This window comes from Fringilla coelebs (assembly GCF_963513975.1).
Source record: "Fringilla coelebs genome assembly, chromosome: Z".
In the NCBI taxonomy this organism is placed as follows: Eukaryota; Metazoa; Chordata; class Aves; order Passeriformes; family Fringillidae; genus Fringilla; species Fringilla coelebs.
In genome coordinates, this window is record NC_140031.1 from 70,559,029 (window position 1) to 70,580,293 (window position 21,265).

Here is a 21,265-nt window from a genome sequence, read left to right on the forward strand (position 1 = left end):
TTAATATCACCTTTACTATCACTCTGAGTTAAGTGGGTGCAAATGCAAATGATGCAAAAGTCATTTGTAATTCTTAAACCATAAGAAAGATCAAACTGCTATTTTTGTCTGGAAACTACACATACAATAAACTGGACTTAAGACTGAGAGTAATGTATCTTCTAATCCTGTTCCCGAGAAGCTGCAGGAACAATAAATCAAATTAGAAGTTCCTGGCTGGAATTTGAAACTCAAGACAGAATACAGCATTTGATAGGAAAAGAAGGGGTACAGCTGAACCACCTTATTAACATAATTTTTTTTCAGACTAATGACACTTATGAAAAGCAGATTAAAAAGACAAAGCATATTTACAGTGTTTTCTGGACTATTTAAAATAACAAAGAAAAATATTGTATTTATACACGTTTCAGCCACACAAAATGGGGAGGATTATGTACTTTGGACTTGCATCAGTCGTTGGTATTGTTTCTAAAGAGTCATTACCCATTTTGCCTTGTGAATTCATCTGAATATGGAAGACTGCGGAGGAACACACAAAAATGTGGAAATAATCTTTAACTGCACAGACTGGGAGATTGTTCTGACTCAAAAATACCCAAATTTCAAGATCTCTTGAAATAAAAATTTCAGAATTCAAAAAGGCCTTTCTCTTACAGGAAAAATGATGAAAGCAAGTGTTTTGCACATTGAATTCTCTCTGTTTTGTGAAACAGGAAAAGTAAGAACAGAAGTTTTGCATAAACCCTGCTAGGGAGTGAAATCATTCACGTGCATGTTCAGACACAGAGCAACTAAAGTGAAAGGCTCAGTTACACCAAACAGCACCGGGGTGCAGGGAACAGCACAAACCTTCTTGGTACCTACAGGCAAAAAAACTCCACACCTCTCACTCCTGCCTATTATTATCACATTTACATTCCCAGCCTACACAGTCTATCAAAGCATGTTTTCCTCTGTTTCCTTTCATGTCCTTAGTTGAGAGAGAAATCTGGGAAGCAGGCCATGCTCCTCACATGGGGAAACCCAGGAGGTGTGCTGGGCACCCCTTACACTCCTCACTTCCACAAAGAGCATCCATTGTGACCAAGCTCTGTTTTGCTGGTGGAGAGGGAGGGCTTTGGCAGCCACCTGTGTTACTGGATTGTTTCCAGCAAGGTTGCTCCACAGACACACTGCCAGGAACTGTGCACAGGCATTAGATTAATTTCTCAATTTTCTAAGAATCAAACTTCTTTAATCTTCAAAAGTTCTTGGTCATTTTATGTCATGTTCAGGGAATGTGAACATGCGAAGCCCTTGCAGGGGAAGGGTTCCTAATTTCATGCTGATGCTTAAAGGTGCCAGGGAGGACCTAAGGCCTTTATAGCTCAGAATTCACAGCATGGATTCATACAGGGGGACAATTAAATGCTGATTCAGTCATTAACACCACTGAAAAAGCGCTTCAGTCTCATACGTCCATGGATGGCCAAATAGTAAAGACAATATTTTGTTTATGAAGGGGCAATGACCTAAGGGAGAAAACATATAATACAAGCAAAGTAGTGAAAGATAGAACCAAAGTACTGACAGTCATGCTCGTACAGAATAGTAACAGGTGTGCAGGAAAAAAATATCAGGCAGCTAAATATACAGGAATTATTCTCCTGGAAGAGATATGAAAAAGTACAAGAGGTTACACTACAAAACAGAAAAGCCAAAGCAGCTTACTTTATTATAAGACACTAAGCAATAACGTCTTCTGCTCAGTGAACACCAAGTTTATGAAAAGTGAAGCAATGTAAACAAGAAAATGAGCAGCCATAGGTTTGGCTGACACAGACACAACAGCAGGGTTCAGGTACTCTTGTACATTTGGACTGTCAAGAAGATCAGATGTCCATTTCCACCCACCTAGTGGGAAATACACACATCCTTCTGGCATGGTTGAAAAAACTTCACACCAATCTCAGCAAGCAACAACGAGGAGGTTAGCCTAAGTAACTCCATCCAGGGGAAGAGCATTGCTGGTACTAAAGGCACCAACAGCTTCCTCTTTATGAGCAGGGAAAGGTGACTGTCAGTGTGAATAAGGGGAGCTGGTGTGTGGAAACATGGATCAAAACCCACCCTGCAGAGAGTGTTTACAACATATGGAAAGGGAACATCACTTGGTTCACCCAGAAGTAATCTGCTCTGTTATATGGTGTTAGCTCCTTCACTTTATGCCATAAAGTTCAATTTAAAGACATGGGAAAGCCCCCATTATTTTTACTCCTCCTGAATCTCTACGACTAACTGGAACAGACATGCCAGACTTGGTATACCACATCTGATACAAGGAAAGTATGAATTCCCTGGGCTGTAAAATGATATTACAGGAGGCAGGATGGAGTGAAAATGGCATATTTACTCTCCTATAATACACTCATGTGTCACATGGGAGGACAAAGTGATAGCATTTATTAAAAAAATCACAAGAGGAATAAAAAAAAATTTTTAATCAGATTTTTTAGGAGTATTGGAACATACACAAATACACTGATGAGCTTTTCCTCCTCTGTGCAGAAGAGCATAAATTGTTATGACAACTTTAATCCAGAGACTGAGGTTACTGTCTGCTTATTCCAATATATAATTTTGTTCAAAGTACCCCCAGATTGTTAAAAAAAGGAAAAAGAAGATTTCTCTGTGTGCCATTTTGGCCCTTCCTGATCTTCTTAGGATATGAAGTGCTGTAGAAATACTTCAGATTAGTATTAGTTGCAAAGGCGAATTTTGTGAAGGTACACACCCCTGTACTTACTGTTCTACCCAACAATTTCCTAGAAATACCTGTCAAGGCTTGAAACTACCAAGTTCTGTCAAAATGTTTGCCTTATGATCACAGTGGTAAGGGTTCACCAGCCACCAATATTCACAGCCTCAACTTTTCCAAAACCTTCCAGGTTTTCCACGCAGCATGTTAAGCCTTTGCAATTCCACACGGTTAAAATAAAACTGTGGAATTGTGGCATCAAAGAGAAGCTACAGCTTCACTTCCAAGCAATTCACTCCAAGTCAAACTCAGACTTGTTTATACATGAACTATCACTCACCCTTCACATGAAACATGGTGAAAAGTTTTCCCAACCTTCCCCCATTCTTTAAATAACTCTCCTATTTCAACAAACACACCTTCAGAAATAAAATTCCCATAGATTACTACACCAAATATAAACAAGCCACTTGGGAGTAACAAAAGAGAGATTTGCCAAGACATCTGCAAAGACACCAGAAATGCTGTCCACAACAGGAGCAAGAGAAATGTCCTTATGGAAAAACCGTGGATGAGACTGACAACCATTACAAGGATGAACAAAAACACATAGATAAACAGTAAAGGGGATTTTTGCCCTTAATACTAAGCAAGTTAATACTATTTACAAAAACCTTCATGTTCCAAAAAGACATACAAAAAAACATATTCAGCTAACTAAACTTATAACTAAACCAGACAGCAAAAATCACAAACTGACTGCAACTATGTTTTTTAATTCTCAACAGTTTCCTCCTCTCCCTATTCCACATGCTTTGTAGGGGATAATTTTTTTTTTTTACTTACTGCATCTTAAAAACTCCTCTCTTCCTATCAACCTGCTGTCCTTGCCCCACTGGAACCAACATTGCTTTCTCTCAAATGGTCTAAGTGCAAAGTGATGTTAAGCTCTGGCAAATGGGTTTCAAGCTATAGAACGTGGCTGCCTGTTTTGTGCCTGACAGCCTTGTGAGATTCCCTTCACCTACATTTGGTTTCATACAGTAAATTTCAATAAAACCAATTAGACTTCAACATACACACTAAATTTCCACCTTCATTAGACCTAAAATTATTTTTTTTGATCTTTTCAGGCCTTAATGAAAACTTACATCTTTTCCCAGGACTCGAAGTTCAAACTGTGTTTCCTTGAAGTGAACTTTCGTAATTCTAGGCCTGTAATATTAAGAAAAAAAGACAGACCAAACTTCATGACCCTTTAATTTCATGTGTAATAAGATATAAAGTTGTATACATTTGCATACAAAGACAAAAAAAATATTCACAGGTAGATTTATTTTTCAGGTACGCCCTAGATGTCAGCAGACAATCAGTGATATATAAACATTTCAGCGTGAGTATGGTGAAAGGGATCTATCACCTGGAATATTAAAGGATTAAAAATATGCATCATCCAAAGAAATAGTAAGAATTCTATGTAAAATTTTTTATATTGCTATGATTAAACTTTCAAATAGATACCACAAATTGTAGACATCCATACAACATTGTTATTGTTTTAGTGCATATTGCACATTTAAATAGTACATACCAGAAATACTTTCCTACTTGTTTTTTATTCTTGTAGACAACAACTCCTATGGGTGTTAATCCTAAAAAGTATTCAGATTTGTTTTCACCCTAGAAAATAAAAACCTATGTCATTCATACAAGTAGAATCACAGCATCAGTGAGATCCAGTGAGAAATTCATCCTGGTCACATAAATATACTGTTTCACTCTGTACAAATGGGAAAATAGTACTCAATCTAGTTATGAAAGCTTCTATATGAAAATTTGTAGTTCTGAGGGAAAAGTGGCAAGAAAGAATGGCAGTGAGGGAAAAAAAGAGAATTTCACACCATGGTGAAAAACAAAAATACCTTCTTTTTCTGTTTTCTTACTGAATTAATTTTTGCTATTTGGCAAATGGCCAAAACTCAGAAACTGAACTCCTTATTCAGGCATGAATGCACCAGATATCCCAACTTCCAGCTGAAAGTAAACAGTAATTTTCTGACCTACAATACAACCACACAGCTGCCTTCTCCCTCCTAAAATAGTGGCAGCTGCTTCTGCCTCCAAGTGAAGTAGCTCCCTTGGGAGAGTCAAGCTTCTTTTTTGTTGTTCAGAAAGGGCAATGGTATGCAGGGAACAGCCACATGCATCAGCTCCTAGGAAGGAAACCGCTCCTGGAGTCAGGAGACAAATCTCCAACTGCACTGGGAGAGAACAGGGTGAAAGCCCTGCTGCTTTCAGAAGCCCCCCACCTCCCCAGTTAACAGTCAATAACCAAAACCAGAAGCAGCTTACAGCTGAAAGAGTGCAAACCCTAGTGCATGAGGTTAAAATAAAGTCAGCTGGAAGAGCTCACTCACCTGCCTACTTGAGGCAATGAGGAAGAGCCCTGCGAGTCTAAACCAGCGGAGCGTGAGCAGCAGAATTATCAACTGTGAGAGGCACTGACTTGGGACACTGAAAAAGTGTCCTGTGTGATTACAGGGCTAGCAGAGGTCAAGCACACCAGGCAAGCTCTCCCTGTGCTCCTCAGTGAATTGACTGCTAAAGGCAACCTCACTTTTAATATGACCAAGGGAGGAAAATAACTGCATCCCGTCATGTGTGCAGCTTCTGTCTCAAACGAGGGCTTCTGCTGCTGATGTGATTTAAGAAGGAACAATGATGTTCACAGGTTACCCAGGCAGGGATTTCATTGCACAACAAAGGCAAGTTATGAGGCAAAAAAATTCCAGGCTGTACTAATTTAACATGATTTTGTTGGATCATGTTGGATCTTGTTCCAGTAACTCCCCATTTTTCCACTGGTGGGAGGGGAACAAAGCCTGGGATATGAATGTAATTAAGCCATAGAGTGCATTAAAAGGTGCTTTATATTGCAGGCTACACACTTTTCAGAGGAAATACATATTTAATCTTCAGGTAGTATCTTGATTTCCTTATTTTCTTTCAAGTAATTTTACAAACTACTGACATCTAATTCAGTGAACTATCTATACTACAACTCCCCATTTGAACTCCTGATTTTCTTTTAGTCAAAAAAATGCCTGCCACAAGCAGAATGATTCAAACAAGATAGAATGATGTTTCCACCAGGAGTACATAGCCTCCAGGTGATGACTTGGATCCAATCCCAACATAAATGCTGACAGGCAAAAGAAATGGAGGGGTTTTCTGAGGCAATACAGACAACTTGCAATGCTGCATGATACAACACGGGAAAAAAAGGAAACATACTCTGGATCTTTAGCAAAACTTTGACAAAAAGTATTTTTAAAAGCCAGACATGCTACTGCAACTCCACCCTAATTTTTTCAACAGTATTGAAAAGGTTTCAGGACACATTTGCTCTTATTTAAACTAAAATAATGTGCATATTCTTCTGTCAAAGACAAAGGTGATAACCCTCACTCATGTCTCCTGACGCTTGCACAAATTACTTCTTTTCTATCTGAATTGTTTTTATCCAGAGTATAACTGATTGTTTTTTACAGGCGTAACACAATCACAGCATTTGATCTGAAAATCATTAAGCTTTTGTATGTATGAATAACTGAATCCTCTCTGTCTGTAAAATGTGTTCCTTTGCATTTCTTGGGTAGTGTTCCCTTTTCAGTTATCCTGTGGCAACAAAACTACATACGTACTGTTTCACACATTAGTGCAGTAATTATTTTTCAGTTAATACTTACATAAACAGGATGGAGATCCACCCCATACATTTCCAAAGATTTGGCCACACCTAAGTAGTTCACTTCTGCCTCAGCAGGAACTTGACCCCTGTAAACACAATTATTTTTAAGAATCATGTCATTCCAATCAACATATTGAAATACATCATATTAATAAATATAGTTTTCTGGACACATTTGCAGCTCTTCTTACCAATTTTTTAGACTCTCATGGTCTTTTCAGTTCTGAACTTCTTATTCCAGGTAAGACTAGATGTCTAGGGGTCTCCTAGCACAGACATATATGCTATCATATATACAATGTTTGCCTAATGCAAATATACATACATACATACCATACATACTTTTTTTTTTTCCTTTTCATTGCTGTCACAAACACACTTCACACATTTCATTTTCAGGCTTCATTATGCATTATACTGGGGAAAAAAAAAAAACCTTTTTTTTCCCCAGTAATTACATTATTATTAAAAAAGCAGGAATAGTATTACTGGTTGGGGTACTATTTCCTGATAGAAGTGTTGAAGCTCCTGAAAGCAAGGTTGGTAACTTCAGAGAAAAATCTTGCCTACAGTAAGTCACACCAGCTGGTGGCACCCAGGTCTGCTATGTTGAAAACAAGATTTGGAGTCTGTCTCATGAGATTAGCCATTTCAAAGATCCTGCCTGCCTTCCTAGCTATAGATATCAATCCATCAGTAAAAAAGTACCACTGGCAGGAAAAAACTGGGAAAACTGGTGAGGGAAATATCCTGGCTGGTAGGAACATATTTGACATTACCGAAAATTGACTTATTTTCAAAAAGAACAAAACAACTAAATAAATTCAAAGCCTTTTCCTCAGAATTTCATTTGCTCTTCGCTTAATATCTGTCACTGATACAAGAAGAAGATTCTCTTTTGTCAGCCTGAAATTGTTGAAGCCATGTTTTCATTTTCACTTCTTTTTAATACTTATCTGAAAGCAACTGGACTGTTATTGGGGAAGTACAGCACATCTTGTAAAAACATCAGCTCAAAAATATGCATATCCTGCTTCATCCTGTTGGTTTTCTTGGGGAAGTACTTCACTGGATGTGCTACCTTTCAAATTCAAGGTGTGAATTAGAGCATTCTGCATTCAACATTTTGACCAAAGATCTGGAAAAGTCCTGAATAGGCACCCAATTCCTGCTTCCTGTGTCACCATTCTCTCCAGCCTAGAAGCTACCATCCAGGTTTTCCCAACTTTGTGTTATGGCTGACAAGGAAAAAAGGACTTCCAAGGTCAAAGACATGAAGCAGCACTGCTAGCATTAATGCAATAGATATTTAAAGGCATTCAGAATGTATCTGGGAGATGGACCACTTCAGCTCATCTTATCCACTGCCACTTTTCCAGGTGCTCTTCTCTCCAAGGACTCCTGGAAAAGCAGCAGACCTGATGCTCGTAAGATAAATCCCTTTCTTTAAATCCCAGTAGAAGTGTCCTTCATTATCTGTATTCAGAACGTGCAGAACACTGGATATTCAGCACATCAGTAATGTCACATCTGCCACGTCTTTTATACACTTTTGCTGTAAAAATTTACTCTGCAGTTTGATTTTTAAATTTAAAGTGTTGCAAGTATATCTCAGAAATGTAAGCAAAATGTTCACAGGGGCTGTATTGTCTCACTGAGTTTGCAAGCAGGCTAAATACCAGTCCTGAGCCAAATGGATTATCCCATTACTGAATTAGTGCTAGAATACAACTCCAATTTAAACCCTGCTATTAGTCTTTCCTTACTGATCAGGCTTAGAAAAATGCTGATGCACTTATTCCTCTATTCTCACCTGCCTCTGAAAGGACCAAAAAGCTCAAATGTCAAATAAATTGTTTGAGCGTGTTTTCATAAATACTTTCAGAGTAATACGCCGTGTTTTAGAAACTGAATTTGCAAAAATATTGAAGGAAGCAAAGATGCGAGCTGGAGCTTCTGAAGGAAGCAGATGGAAGCCAGAGGCCCAAAAGCAGATGGAGAAGCCAGAACATGAAGGGATGAAGAACTGTCAGGGACTGAAAGAACTCCCATTAGTACAAAGAGTGTTTCATTTTCATTGTGTGCGAAAACATCTCCTCAGCATCACACATCCCAAAACTAAAGCAGTCTTTGCCAGGGGGAATGGCAGAGCTGGCAAAGTGACAGCCATGTGGCTGGCACACACACACTCCTTTGGATGGACAAAGGGCACCTGAGTGCCATTTCTGGCCCTAAGCAACACTGAAAGCTGCTTTTAAAGCTAAATATCAAGGGCATTTTTGCTTTGCTTGTGCCTCACTGGCAGTGTGAAATGTTGATTCAAAACACAGCAGCAGCTGACTCACCAAGCACCAGCCAGTGACAGATCTCCCAGCCTGAAATGGGCACAGTAAGCAGCACAACACCGGCTCTCCTGCCTGCACTGAGGGATTCTCCCCTCCAGCACCAAGCGTTTCCTCCCAAGCCACTGCTTGATCCTTCAGACGTGCCTGGCGCTGTCAGGTCACTTCACACTGCTCTCTGACCTTGGAGATGTCATGTTGGTTTAAAGATGGTACTGCAATCACAGTAGGCAGGCTGCAGAGTCAGCAACCCCCTCCACTTTCCTCCCTCACCTTCCTTGCTTTAGAAATTTTCTCCAAAAACTGCATCCTTACTGAATCTCCAAATAACTATTGTGCTCTGTAAAAAAACTCAAAAAACTGAGAGGAAACATTCAACCAAAACCAGTTTTTCTTGACATAACCAGGAGGAGGAAGGTATATGCAGTGCCACAGCTGTTTTGAAAAACAAAAAAACCCAACAAAACAAACCAAACAAAAAACCAAAACAACAAAGACAAAAAGCCCCCGTGTTTCCCTGCTGGGATACAGAAAGAATAAAATAGTTCTTCCAAACCATATCACAAACCTGTCCCTAAAATGTCTCAGGTCAATGAGACAATTTGGGATGCCCTCACCCATTATAGCTTCACACTTCTTAGCTGAAGAGACTGTGGTCACCTGTGCAGAAGTCAAAGCTGGCCGTGCAGATGGTAATGGTTGGGCTGAAGTAGCAATGAGTACCCCTTGGCTTTCCCCTCTGTTCTGATGCTGCTAAATCCCTGACACTATAACTGCAGAACAGCACCAGGGCTTCAGATCAGTCAGTGTTTGACAGCGCTCACTGCCTTCACAACCACTGGCTCCTGAATCTAATGACTACAGAAACTTGAGAAAGAGAAAGAAGGATGCTTAGTTCACAGCAAGTCATCTCAAGTCTCATTTCTCACAAACCGCTTCTGTGATGTTGAACCTAACTAATGAGCTGTGACTCAGTTTCCTCTCTCTGGAATGGAAAAAAACCATTTTTTTTTTTTACTTTATAGAAACACATGTAGTAAGTTCTCTGAAAAGTATCAATTAGTATAAGGCTGTCATGCAACCACACAGAAATAATTAGTGACAACAGACTCTCTTCCCTGGAAGAGAAAGCTCAGGTCAACATGGCAAATGGCACAGACTCCAATTACTGGAAAACTTTTCAGAGAACAGCTGTGACCCTGAGTTAATACCTATTCTCATTAAACAAGACACATGCAACAGTAACACACAATGCTACAGGCAAAAATTACTTAACCTTCATCCAGACTGTGGCTTCATTATAGGAAAAGAACCAAGAAATTTAGATCTACCACAAGATGGGTAGCTGATTCTCTTGGCATTACTTTGACAAAGGCTACGATGAACAACCTCATGAAAGGGCTCTTACTGCTCTCATCTTCATAAATGGTTATATCACAACTGCGCCTAACTCGGATTTGTTAGAACAAGCTTCCTTACACTTACTAGGAACATGAACTTGGAGATAAGCAAGTAAATGTTTATTTTGGCTCTACATGTGAATTTCTGGCATATGTTTTATTAAAACACTGGCTCTGAAACACCCGTACCTAGGTCTGACACACCTCACATTTCCAGCTATTGTCCTACTCACTTTCCAAGAGAACAGCTTCAATATGTAAAATCTTTTCTGCTTCCGAGAGGTATAACCAGATTCCCTGTGTCCTTTCCTCAAGTCTAGAAACCTCCACAGGCTGTTCCTCCCCACCTGCCCAGCATCCCTGAGTCTGGTGTTGCCTGCCAGGCTCCCAACAGAACAGAATTCTTACATCAGAGTCTTGTGTATCCGCTCGATGGCATCCTCCAGCTCTTCCTTCTGGTCAGGAACGAAGCGGTACTCGGAGACGTAGCCTGCAGTGTGCTTGTACGGGTCATAGTCCCCCAGCTCAGCTACAGAACACAAGGAGAAAACAAAGGTCACCTGTGCTTCTCTTCAACCAAAAAAATGTGTTATGCATTTTATATATGTGTTATATATGTGTTATACATTATATATACTGGTTCCCGGCTACCCCTCTCCAGCTGACAGCAAATTTAATCGGCAGTCAGATAAGAAAAAAAGGGATGAAGGAAGAGAATACAGAACTATTGACATCAGCACACATTATAGCAAGAAAAAGATTGTCTTCAAACATTTTAAAACATACACAGAAAGTTGGAACTAGAAAGAGCTAGAAGCCTTGACAGGAAACCTACTGCTTTTACAGGCCAGACAAAGTTTTAACCAAGCCAGCAAAGTTTGAATTCAATGACATTGATTATTTGGCATATGCAAAACAAGTGTAGAAGAAAAGTCTAGTTTTGTAATATTATGCTCTCATGATATACTGCAATAAAAGTTCCATATTATTTCTGGGACTTTAACATAAACTGGGAATACCAGAATGGAGGTAATTATCCTGTGAGTCCTGGAGGGAAGGTCTTCTAATGGTGTTTCTTTTGAAGAATCACAAGCTTTCCTTTTTCAATAAAATATCAGTGTATTTCCTGGATATCAAATTCACTTTTAAAATAAAAACAGCTTTCAAAAGACTTTTCTTAAAGAAAAGAACATGATGAATAGCCAATGTAATTTCTTTTGATGCAACCCTGAATTTGTACACATTAGTCATGTCTGTTCATATGTCGTAACATAATTATAAAACAAATATCATCTTGGCCAGAATTCACATCTACTGATCTTAACTATAATTGCATCTAAGAAACTCTGCAGAAGTTAGTACTTCAATTTTTCACAACCTGGGGTAATATCTGTACATTGGGTTTCTCTGAGAAAGATTTCACAGGAGCTTTCTACCCAATGCCCACTGAGCCAAAAACAGCCAAAAGGAGGGTTCAAGAGCCAAGAAGGAAAAGACTCATCTAACTACTGATGTTTCTTTCCTAAATGTTGAAATGAAATTGCTAGAAAAAGACAGTGAGCTGCTCAGTAGGGATGTTGAGAAGTCTCACTGGAAAACCTCCATTAAAATTATGTGTTCAGTGTCTGAGACAGACATTTCTCAGGTGTCTTTGCATATTTGGAACAACTGCAAGCCCCAAATACAAGGATAAAGTTTTTAATAGAGCCCATAGGAATGCATACCTCCTAGTGCCTGGAGTAACTTTAACTCACTGTATGTAACCTTGGCCATGCTTTAACTCTTCTCTCTCCCATAAACTCATTGTTTTTCAACAAAATATTTGAGATTAGAATTAAAGGAACAGGACTCCATACCAAAACAACAGCTCTCACCACCTTACAGAATAGCTGAAGGGCATACTCCTTTTATTCATTTCTCATAATAAAATGAAGATGCTACCATCATTGCATATTTTCCTCCTTCACACTTGAAGTATTTTTCAGAGAAGGCGTGTCTGCCAGTAAAGTGAAATGAACTTTGCAAACAATTTTTCAGAGGACGACATCTCATATTTCTTAGATGGCAAAATAAACTCAAAAATCGTTGTACACAAATAAATACTGCCTGAAATTGTAGCTTTTGGGGTACACATATAGTCCACCACAAAATCCTGTATTAGGCCAATTCCCATTTCATAGACAAGTTATTCAGCCATGTCATTCTAAAATGGATATAAAAGGAGGATTATTTTTTATGTTATATTAAGTGTTGTTGGTCACACTTGTAACACCAATAATACAAATAATCTTTCCTTGATACATATAACTTTAGACAAATCTAAATTTAACACATGAGAAATTACAGATGGAGGTCCCAGCATGGCACTTCACACAATTTTGGTTGCAATTCTGTTTGAATATAAATCTTGAGCTGTAATGCAAAAATCATAACAGCTCCTTTCTAATTGATTGCTAGTTCTATTAAGCATTCAGCATATAACATCCACTCCTGAAAAGATCTCTACTGATGGATGCATGTAGATAAATACTAAATAAAATGAAAATTCTTCAGGTCAAACCATATCCTCCCATTAAGTAAAATTGTATTCATATTGATAAAATTTATTTTTTCAAATACTTTATTTCCCAGATTTGAGGCTACCAATAGCCTTTGAAATCTGAAAAACCCCTGATGAAGGTTTTGTCATACTCTACATGTAATCCAAAGCCATAAAGTCTTGAGTACTTGAGAAAATATTTCCCAGCAAAGCAAATAATCTTAAGCGGAGACTTCAGACTCATTTTAAAGTTTCTTCTTTACACTAATTTCCATATTGCTCCTGCATTATCTATTCAGAATGGTCATTTATTTACAGTTCTTGAAGTGAAATCAGTCACACTACTTCTGTTTGGAAGTGAATGCATAAAGTGTTAATGCTGTCTTCAGTCATCACTTTAAATAATCACAATGCAGGATTGAAAGAAAGAAGCTCTCAGAGGGCCAGGAGAACTTACACTGAATTATGTATGCTCCCAGCTGTGCTGCAGTGTTGATTGGACAAGGCAAACGGCCCTGCAGAACATCTTGCTTTACCTGCAAGAAAAACTGATACCTAAAACACAGAGACAAAACAAAGTTGTTATTTTAAGTCAAATGAATATTTCAAATTATCCCTTTAACAGTGCACATACCATGTGCCATAACTATGTGACAGTAAATGCCTCTACTCCCCTCTAAATGACTTCCCCTATTGATCCTGAAGTAACAACTAAGATTCATCCAGTGGAAGAACCCAGGAAAGGAAGCACTCCCTATTTTCCAATCCACTTATATTGTGCAGATGCAATTACTTATCTCCCTAAAATGTCATTTCCCTCTTTTGACTTTCACAGAGCACTCAGGAAGCCGGGAAGAGGGATAGGAATCAGAAAAATTGAACAAAAAAACCTATCAAAGGGCAAAAGTTTAACCTCGTCATGGGATCAGTGTAAAGGATGAGTGGGTATTGGATGCTTGCTTGCTCAAATATTTCCTCTCCACATACCAGAGTATTGACTACAAGGCAGCAGGGAAGTTTGATGGAGCCCATGAAAAAGATGGATGGGTGTGCCATCAGCAACTAACTGAACCTGCCATAGCACAGGGTACTCTCCTGCTTGGAATAGTGATAGCAGGGGTGAAAATGTAATTTTCAAAGTCATAACCTGCTGCTACACTTGATAAAGCTGGGACCACTTAGAATGAATCAATATGCCCAAAGCAGATGGAACAGACAAGATAACAAGCCATTATATAAAGGATCTGCAGTTTTGCAACTTTCCATAATGATTTATATGAAATCTTTCAAACGCTATTTGGATTTTGTCTGGTTTTATTACAACAGATTTATGCAGTGTTTCACATCATCCTAAGTTAATTTCTTGCACTGATTTCCTACAAAATGTAAAAATACAATGAAGGTAATTTTTTGCAGAGAAAAAAAAGGTCTTCCATACAAGCACATAGCTTTTCCATTATTCACTAATTCAATTTTATCTATATAGAGCCATTCAGCTACTCTGCAAATAATTTATTCTGTGTTAGTACAAGTAACTTATGAAAGCACCTCGGAATGCTCTGTAAGTTCAAAGTGCACCTACATGATTTCAGAGAAGTTTACAAGCTGCAGTTCGAAGTGCACCTACATGATTTCAGAGAAGTTTACAAGCTGCAGGTTACACGATAGCTGACTCAGAGAACTTAAGGTCCAACCAAATTTTCTAGACTTTATCAGATGAGCCTCTGAATAAAGATATCCATGTCTTTCTGATTAATGATTTCCCCCAGAGTTTGTACTGTGACAGATGTTATGGTAGGAATGTCCATTCCCTAAAAAATGGTTAATGTTCTCTACTTTAGAGGAATGGCATTAGCATAGGAATTTCCTGGGAATGTCTCTGGGCAACACAAAGCACAGACACTCAAGGTTTCCTCACTCTAAGCAATACCTCAGTCCTTCTTCTAGTTTATGCTTGCAATCCTACTTAGACAAATCTTCCCTGTATGAATTATGATAATGGCCTAGATGATTTTACATCCTCTGTGGAGTACACAACATCATCTTTCCAGCATGAAATGCATTTCTGTTGCACACCCATTCTGTTGGCATTTCTCCGCCTCTACATAGCAGAGTTTGTAAGGAGAGGATGCTAGAAATAGATTGTCCTTGCAGCAGGTACCTGTATTTCTGTAGTCTCAAAATAAAGTAGCATAGGAACCCTCAAAATACACCTGCATCCTGCACAGTTAATTCCTTAAGTGGCTCCTGCAAGGTGAACAATCTCAATTCCCACTGAAGGCACTGAGCTCCTTGCCTTTTGTCCATACCTGCAGCTAAAGCAGCCTCATCTTGTGTGCCTATGTATGTCATGCATATATTAGAGTGCCAAATTGCAAGTTTTCTCTAGCAAACATATCCAGCAAACACGGCAGTGTTAGCTTTTGCCGACAAGCCAGACAGATTCTGCTGCAAAGCAATTACAAATTTGACAGGTTTTCATTATTTGCAAAGAGTAATCATGTAATGGCATAGATCATCAGAATCTAATAACAACAGAGCTAGCTCTCATGTCCATTAAAGTAATAAATACATGCTCCAAAGAAACACATTGATTAGCACAAAGCAGTTACACATCACTGGAATAACACTGTTAGGCAGAATATTATTATTATAAAGGAACAGAGGATCTTTAATGCTTCTGAAGTAGAAGGACCTATGAGTCTCTTCCAACCCAAATATTCTAAGGAGATGGTGGTAATTTTTTTTTTTTTCTCCCCCTGGAAAAAAAAAAAAAAAAAAAAAAAAAAAGCCTTCCTTCCAAGTTTTAAGAGCCTAGGGGAATAAGTGCTCAAAGATGTTGAAGGCATTTGGCTACCCAATGTCTTTCATCAAAGACTGACAATACCATTATATCACTTTCCTAGGCTGGCCTTCTGTACCCCCCAAGGTGCCAGTTCTGCATGACCAAACACTGCCAAGTTATGACCAGGGGCTTCCTAATGGCACTGAAACCTTTCTTGGCTGGATTTGCACACTAATCAGCAGTGTAGATCACTGGCTGGCCTTATCACAGGGCAAAGGAAGAACTTGTGAAAATCTGGCCCCCTGGCTCCACCCTGCCTCCTGGGAGGCAATCTCAACAGGTTCTGTGGCCAAAGTTCCCTCTCCCAGGGACACCTGGCTTTCCCTATGAGGAGGATTAAAAGCTCTTCTGAGAAAGTACAAGAAAATGGCACCAAATTTCTGTAGTACAGGGGCATGCCATTGCTGCCAGCTTACGTTCCTTTACCTGCCAAGTCACAGCATTTTTTATTTTTACCAGGCCAGCCTGAGTCTTGTTACGCTGGAGACTTTCATTCCTGTTGTGCCAGTTGGAAACAAAAGAATTTTCTCACTCTGGAGTAAGAAAAATATTCTGCCTGTGCTGCTACCTTTGATTTAAGAAAATTAAAAACCTTGCATGCATTCTAATGAATCCTCATGTGCCACATTCTTAGGACATCAAAAGAAGTATTTTGGAATTTGTTAATGCAAGCCAGCACACTAATTTTGTCCACCTACCTACCCAAATTCTCAAATTTCCTTTTGAACCTAAAGTTAATTGTCCAAGACATTTAATAAATAAAACAGACAGATAACCCCAAAACTGTGAGAGAGTTCAGATAACCACGTGTGTGTCTCTGTGCAAGCATGTGCATGTGTTACTGTGTTCATCCTCATACCTTGCAGAGGACAAGCTTAGGTAAAAGAATCAGAGGCATGCAACTCTTCAATTTCCTTCACATATTTCTAGTAAGTCCAAAAGAAATCCCCTTGAAAAACAGTTCTGGAATTTAAGCTATGGCAAATAAAGAAGAAAATTCCCTGTATTTATATCTGATATCCAAGTACACTCTAAACTTGGTTATAGCATAGTATAAATGCAGCTGTAACAATGCATTACTGAAAGTATGGGGGGAAAAAAAAACCACTCTCAAAAAAGCACATCAAAGCCCTTTGATTTTTGATGCACCAGAGACCATCTTTTCTTCTTGGGCTTCCTAACAGTCCTCACTATCAACCACTGTGAACTTAATCACAATTTTCTTTCTACACACCAATGTTCAAGCAAAAACATTCAGATGTTCAAGGAAAAAAAACAACCCAGGCACACCACAACAATATGCACCTTGTTGAAATGTATTGCTAGCCTGAGATCAACAAACGCTACTTTTATTAAATACTGTACCTTGTTATTTCTTCCTTAAGTTTACATGGATCTTCTGCATAAAATTTAATGCCAAAATACAGAGTGTATGGTGGTCCAGCTGCAGGAAAAAAAAAATGGTGTGAAAGGGAGTTGTCATGAATTGTTAATTGATATTAATTGTTACTAGTTGACTACAAAACAGCTACGAAGAAGCCTATCTTAACATTTTATGAAACTTGAAATTTTCAAAAAAAATGTTACATTCACACAGCAAATGGTTATGGTATGCTAAGCATGACAGAGGCATCACAGCCACTATAAAATTACACTGATTAAGAATAACACCAGTTATTAGCCTAAAACAAAATTTAAGCACTTTGGACAATAATGACACTGTTAAATGATACCATGTGCAATCCATGTGTGAAATTTTGATAGAGCAAAGAACTGCAATAGCAAACTTGTTAAGAACTATAAATCTGTTGTGACTTAGAATGTTATGTCGACTGTGTAGATGGAACATTGTTACTTCACATTTGTTCTTTACGTTCCTTTAAGTTAAATACCTACTGTTTATCAATTCTTTATGTTCAGCGAGGGTCTTTGCAGGATCCAGCCAGTACTGCGAGACAGATAATTATGGAAATTAGTTACTTAACTTTGAAAATTAACACAGAACAACTGGTTATTTATATCACTTAACCTTTTCTTCTCCTTCCCTCATACTGAGCTGACAGAAGGAACTGCACTCTCATCCCAGGAAGAGAGATTGCTGCTGCTTGTGCTAGTAAAAATAAGTATCAGCTGCCATGAGAAAATATGTTTTTCTGTGAGTGCCACAGGTCTTGAGATCAGCACAGGTGAGATTAAACGCTTCAGTATGGTGGAGAAGAGACAAGAATCTCATCTGCCTTTTCATTTCTCCAGTGAGCACTTAGCTCTGTGGCCATGGCACAGACCCATGCTTAAAATCACCACGCAGCTATTTATTATTTCAAAGGCTGCCAAAATTTTTCTGAAGAATGCAAGAGGTGGGGGGAGGTGGGGGGAGATTTCTAACATTTTATTTGCAAGCCAAAGATGAGTGGAATTTCATGGATAATGCAAAGGCATTTTTCAAGCCAAAGTCAGACAGTAAAGATGAGAACCTTTAGGGGTCTAAGAACCCTAACACCAGCGTGCACACCGAGGCACACCTACGCAGTAATGCCTGCTAGATACTTGTTAAATGCTTGTGCAGATGGATAAACACTGTCAGCTATAGTTACACCACCAAGCTGATAGGCTGAAGTGCCAAGAGAGAGTGGAACAAAAAACCAGTGTCTCATTAATCCTGCGCACTTGCACAGCAGTTGCTGACAACAAACCCCGGCGTGGTGAATGCCAAGGCAGCTCCGACTGCTGCCCTCGCCCTTCCCATCTCCTGGCAGCCCCTGTGACACTCCCAGGGCTCTCCCACCTGTGTGACACTCCCAGGGCTCTCCCACCTGTGTGACACTCCCAGGACTCTCCCTGCCCCCTTCCCATCTCCTGGCAGCCCCTGTGACACTCCCAGTGCTCTCCCTGCCCCCTTCCCATCTCCTGGCAGCCCCTGTGACACTCCCAGGGCTCTCCCACCTGTGTGACACTCCCAGTGCTCTCCCTGCCCCCTTCCCATCTCCTGGCAGCCCCTGTGACACTCCCAGTGCTCTCCCACCTGTGTGACACTCCCAGTGCTCTCCCTGCACCCTTCCCAACTCCTGGCAGCCCCTGTGACATTCCCAGGGCTCTCCCACCTGTGTGACACTCCCAGTGCTCTCCCTGCCCCCTTCCCATCTCCTGGCAGCCCCTGTGACACTCCCAGGGCTCTCCCACCTGTGTGACATTCCCAGTGCTCTCCCACCTGTGTGACACTCCCAGTGCTCTCCCTGCCCCCTTCCCATCTCCTGGCAGCCCCTGTGACACTCCCAGTGCTCTCCCACCTGTGTGTCACTCCCAGGGCTCTCCCACCTGTGCCCCTGCCCGGGCTTGCCAGCAGCTCACCGCTGCTGCAGGGGGCTGGAGGACCCAGCACCTCCTCACCCAGCTGCAAGGGATCAACACTGTGAATCTAAAAGTATTTGACATTTACAGGAGAAGTGGGGAAAAAATACAACCATTTTGTAATAGTCCTAACCAATGCAACTACGCAGGACTACTTTACTAATTGTTCTTTACACACACATTTAGTATTACTTTAATAATTTTTTATTTACTAAGACTGATTAAAAAGGTACAATGTTATTAAAGAAAATAACTCCTTTTTAAGTTTTAGGTAGAAACTACATTTAAAAAAAATATTTTAAAGTACAGCATAAAGAATAAATGGACTCTTTTGTCCTTTGTACTTTTACAAACCTGGCTCCCATACAAGGCAGGTATGTAAGCTGAATGCACCCAAGCTGCATGCAGTATTTCATAATTAGCCCTTTTAAGTACCTGCAAGAACTTTACCACAAATCTGGAATCTTAATTTTTTTCTATCTGCATAGGGTTAAACTTGGGTCAAATTCCATGAACCTGCCTGAAAAAAAATATTAACTAGGTAGAAATATTTGCTGTAGTATCAATCAATGAAGTGTCTGGCACAGAAAGATCAACTTCAAACTAAATGTTGGACTGTCTTAATTAGATTCTCACAATCAAGGTGTTAGTTTTTGATCACATTTATACCAGGAAGAAACACAATGTTGGAGAGAAAATGTGTCATTTTTCAATTATAATCTGAAATTATCAAGACTTCCAACAGCCTAAGACAACACTAACAACTGGAATTGCCAAGTCCAATTTTTCCTGCAGATGTTCAGTGCAAAGAACCTCAACTCAATCTGCTGAATTCAGGATGTCCCTATTACATAACAACTGTAAAAATTTTCAGGCAATTCTTACATATAAATGCGTATTTAATGCTACTATTTTGTTTTTAGAATCTGAAGTTATATAGATTATATTTATTATGATATCATCATGCTGCACTCTAAAAGTTTATTTTTACTACCTGTAACTCACCTGACCATCAGCTTCATGTCTGTTGTTTTAATACAATAATATTCTTCTAAAATGTCTTGTTTCTAGTCAACATTATCAGTCTCCATTTTCTTTCCAGTAGTTATGACATCTAATTTAACACACACAAACAGTTCTATTTCCTCCTAGATAATTTAGTATATCATGCCTAGGGATGAGTATAAAAATCTATTTTAAAAAAAATCCATTCAACAAAACACAGGCTAAGTACAATTTGAATTTTTTTTTAAGATCTTGAGGACAAAATATGCTCTACATTGTATGACATTAATTCCCTGTATTGCCATGGGTTCCCTCCTACCTGCTGTGTGCTCAAACAGAGCTTCCTCCTAGCAGGGGAGAAAAACACATCTACTTTGCAGGGTGGGGGCATGGTGCAATATAAATACCATCATTTGTCCTTCTGTATTTGTATTTCTCCTCTTAGAGCCCTAGGAGGGTATCAGTATGTGATACATTCTGATTAAAATATCTCAGATGAGCACTATCAGGTCAATATTTACTGCTGTAAATATTCTTACTGCAGTACTATTTTTTGTATATAGCACGATTCTTTTGGCATTTCGCAAAAGGGAACACCTTTGGGCTTCAGGAGGACCCTTTCCCTCATCAAATTCTGCTCAGCTTTTCCTGATATATAATGTATTATTATTGCTATCTCTGCCTTTTGTGTACCTCAATAAAATATTGGTCTCTTCCAGACCAGTACCCAGCTTGGCTATCCTGGACACCCTGGCAAAGCCATAAAGGCACTGGGGGAGAGCACCTGGGAGCTGCAGCACGGCAGGAAGGAGCAGAGAGAGCGGCAGGACAGCCCTCCCAGCACCAGTCCACCCAGCCCCTGCAGAAGGGCACCCCTGGGCCACTGTCTTCCCCAAATACTGCAGCAAGGAGAGACTGCAGTGGGAAGTGTGGCCAGCAGGTCCAGGGAGGTGATCCCGATCCTCTCCTCAGCCCTAGGGAGGCACATCTGGAAAACTTTGTCCAGTTCTGAGCTCCCTAGTGCAGGAGAGACAAGGAGCTGATGGATAGAGTTCAGTGAAGGGTCACAGGGATGGTGAGGGCTTTGGAGCTTGTCTTTTATGAGGAGAGGTGGGATCTGGGCCTGTTTAGTCTGGAGAAGGGAAGACTGCAAGGGGATCTCACTAATGTCAGTCTCTCCAAGGTGGGTGCCAGGAGGAAGGTATTGGACTCTTTTTAAGGGTGCAAACCAACAGGACAAGGAGCAATGGCATAGACTGAAACACAGGAGTTTCCACCTCAATACACGGAAGAAC

General features: G+C 39.7%; 1 protein-coding gene across 2 annotated transcripts in view; it reads right to left on the reverse strand.

Moving 5' to 3' along the window:
- EPB41L4A (erythrocyte membrane protein band 4.1 like 4A) overlaps positions 1-21,265 on the reverse strand; it is a 117,428-nt gene that overhangs the window by 46,405 nt on the left and 49,758 nt on the right. For both annotated transcript variants that reach the window (XR_014616926.1, XM_084225533.1), the window contains exons 4-10: positions 17,514-17,565; positions 16,983-17,061; positions 13,230-13,327; positions 10,642-10,762; positions 6,490-6,577; positions 4,332-4,420; positions 3,892-3,955 (exon numbers count right to left, since the gene is read on the reverse strand). Coding sequence is in view for 1 of the 2 variants with exons in the window: in XM_084225533.1 (XP_084081659.1) it covers positions 3,892-3,955; positions 4,332-4,420; positions 6,490-6,577; positions 10,642-10,762; positions 13,230-13,327; positions 16,983-17,061; positions 17,514-17,565 (591 nt within the window). In the remaining variant the exon portion in view is untranslated. The remainder of the gene's footprint in view (positions 1-3,891; positions 3,956-4,331; positions 4,421-6,489; positions 6,578-10,641; positions 10,763-13,229; positions 13,328-16,982; positions 17,062-17,513; positions 17,566-21,265) is intronic.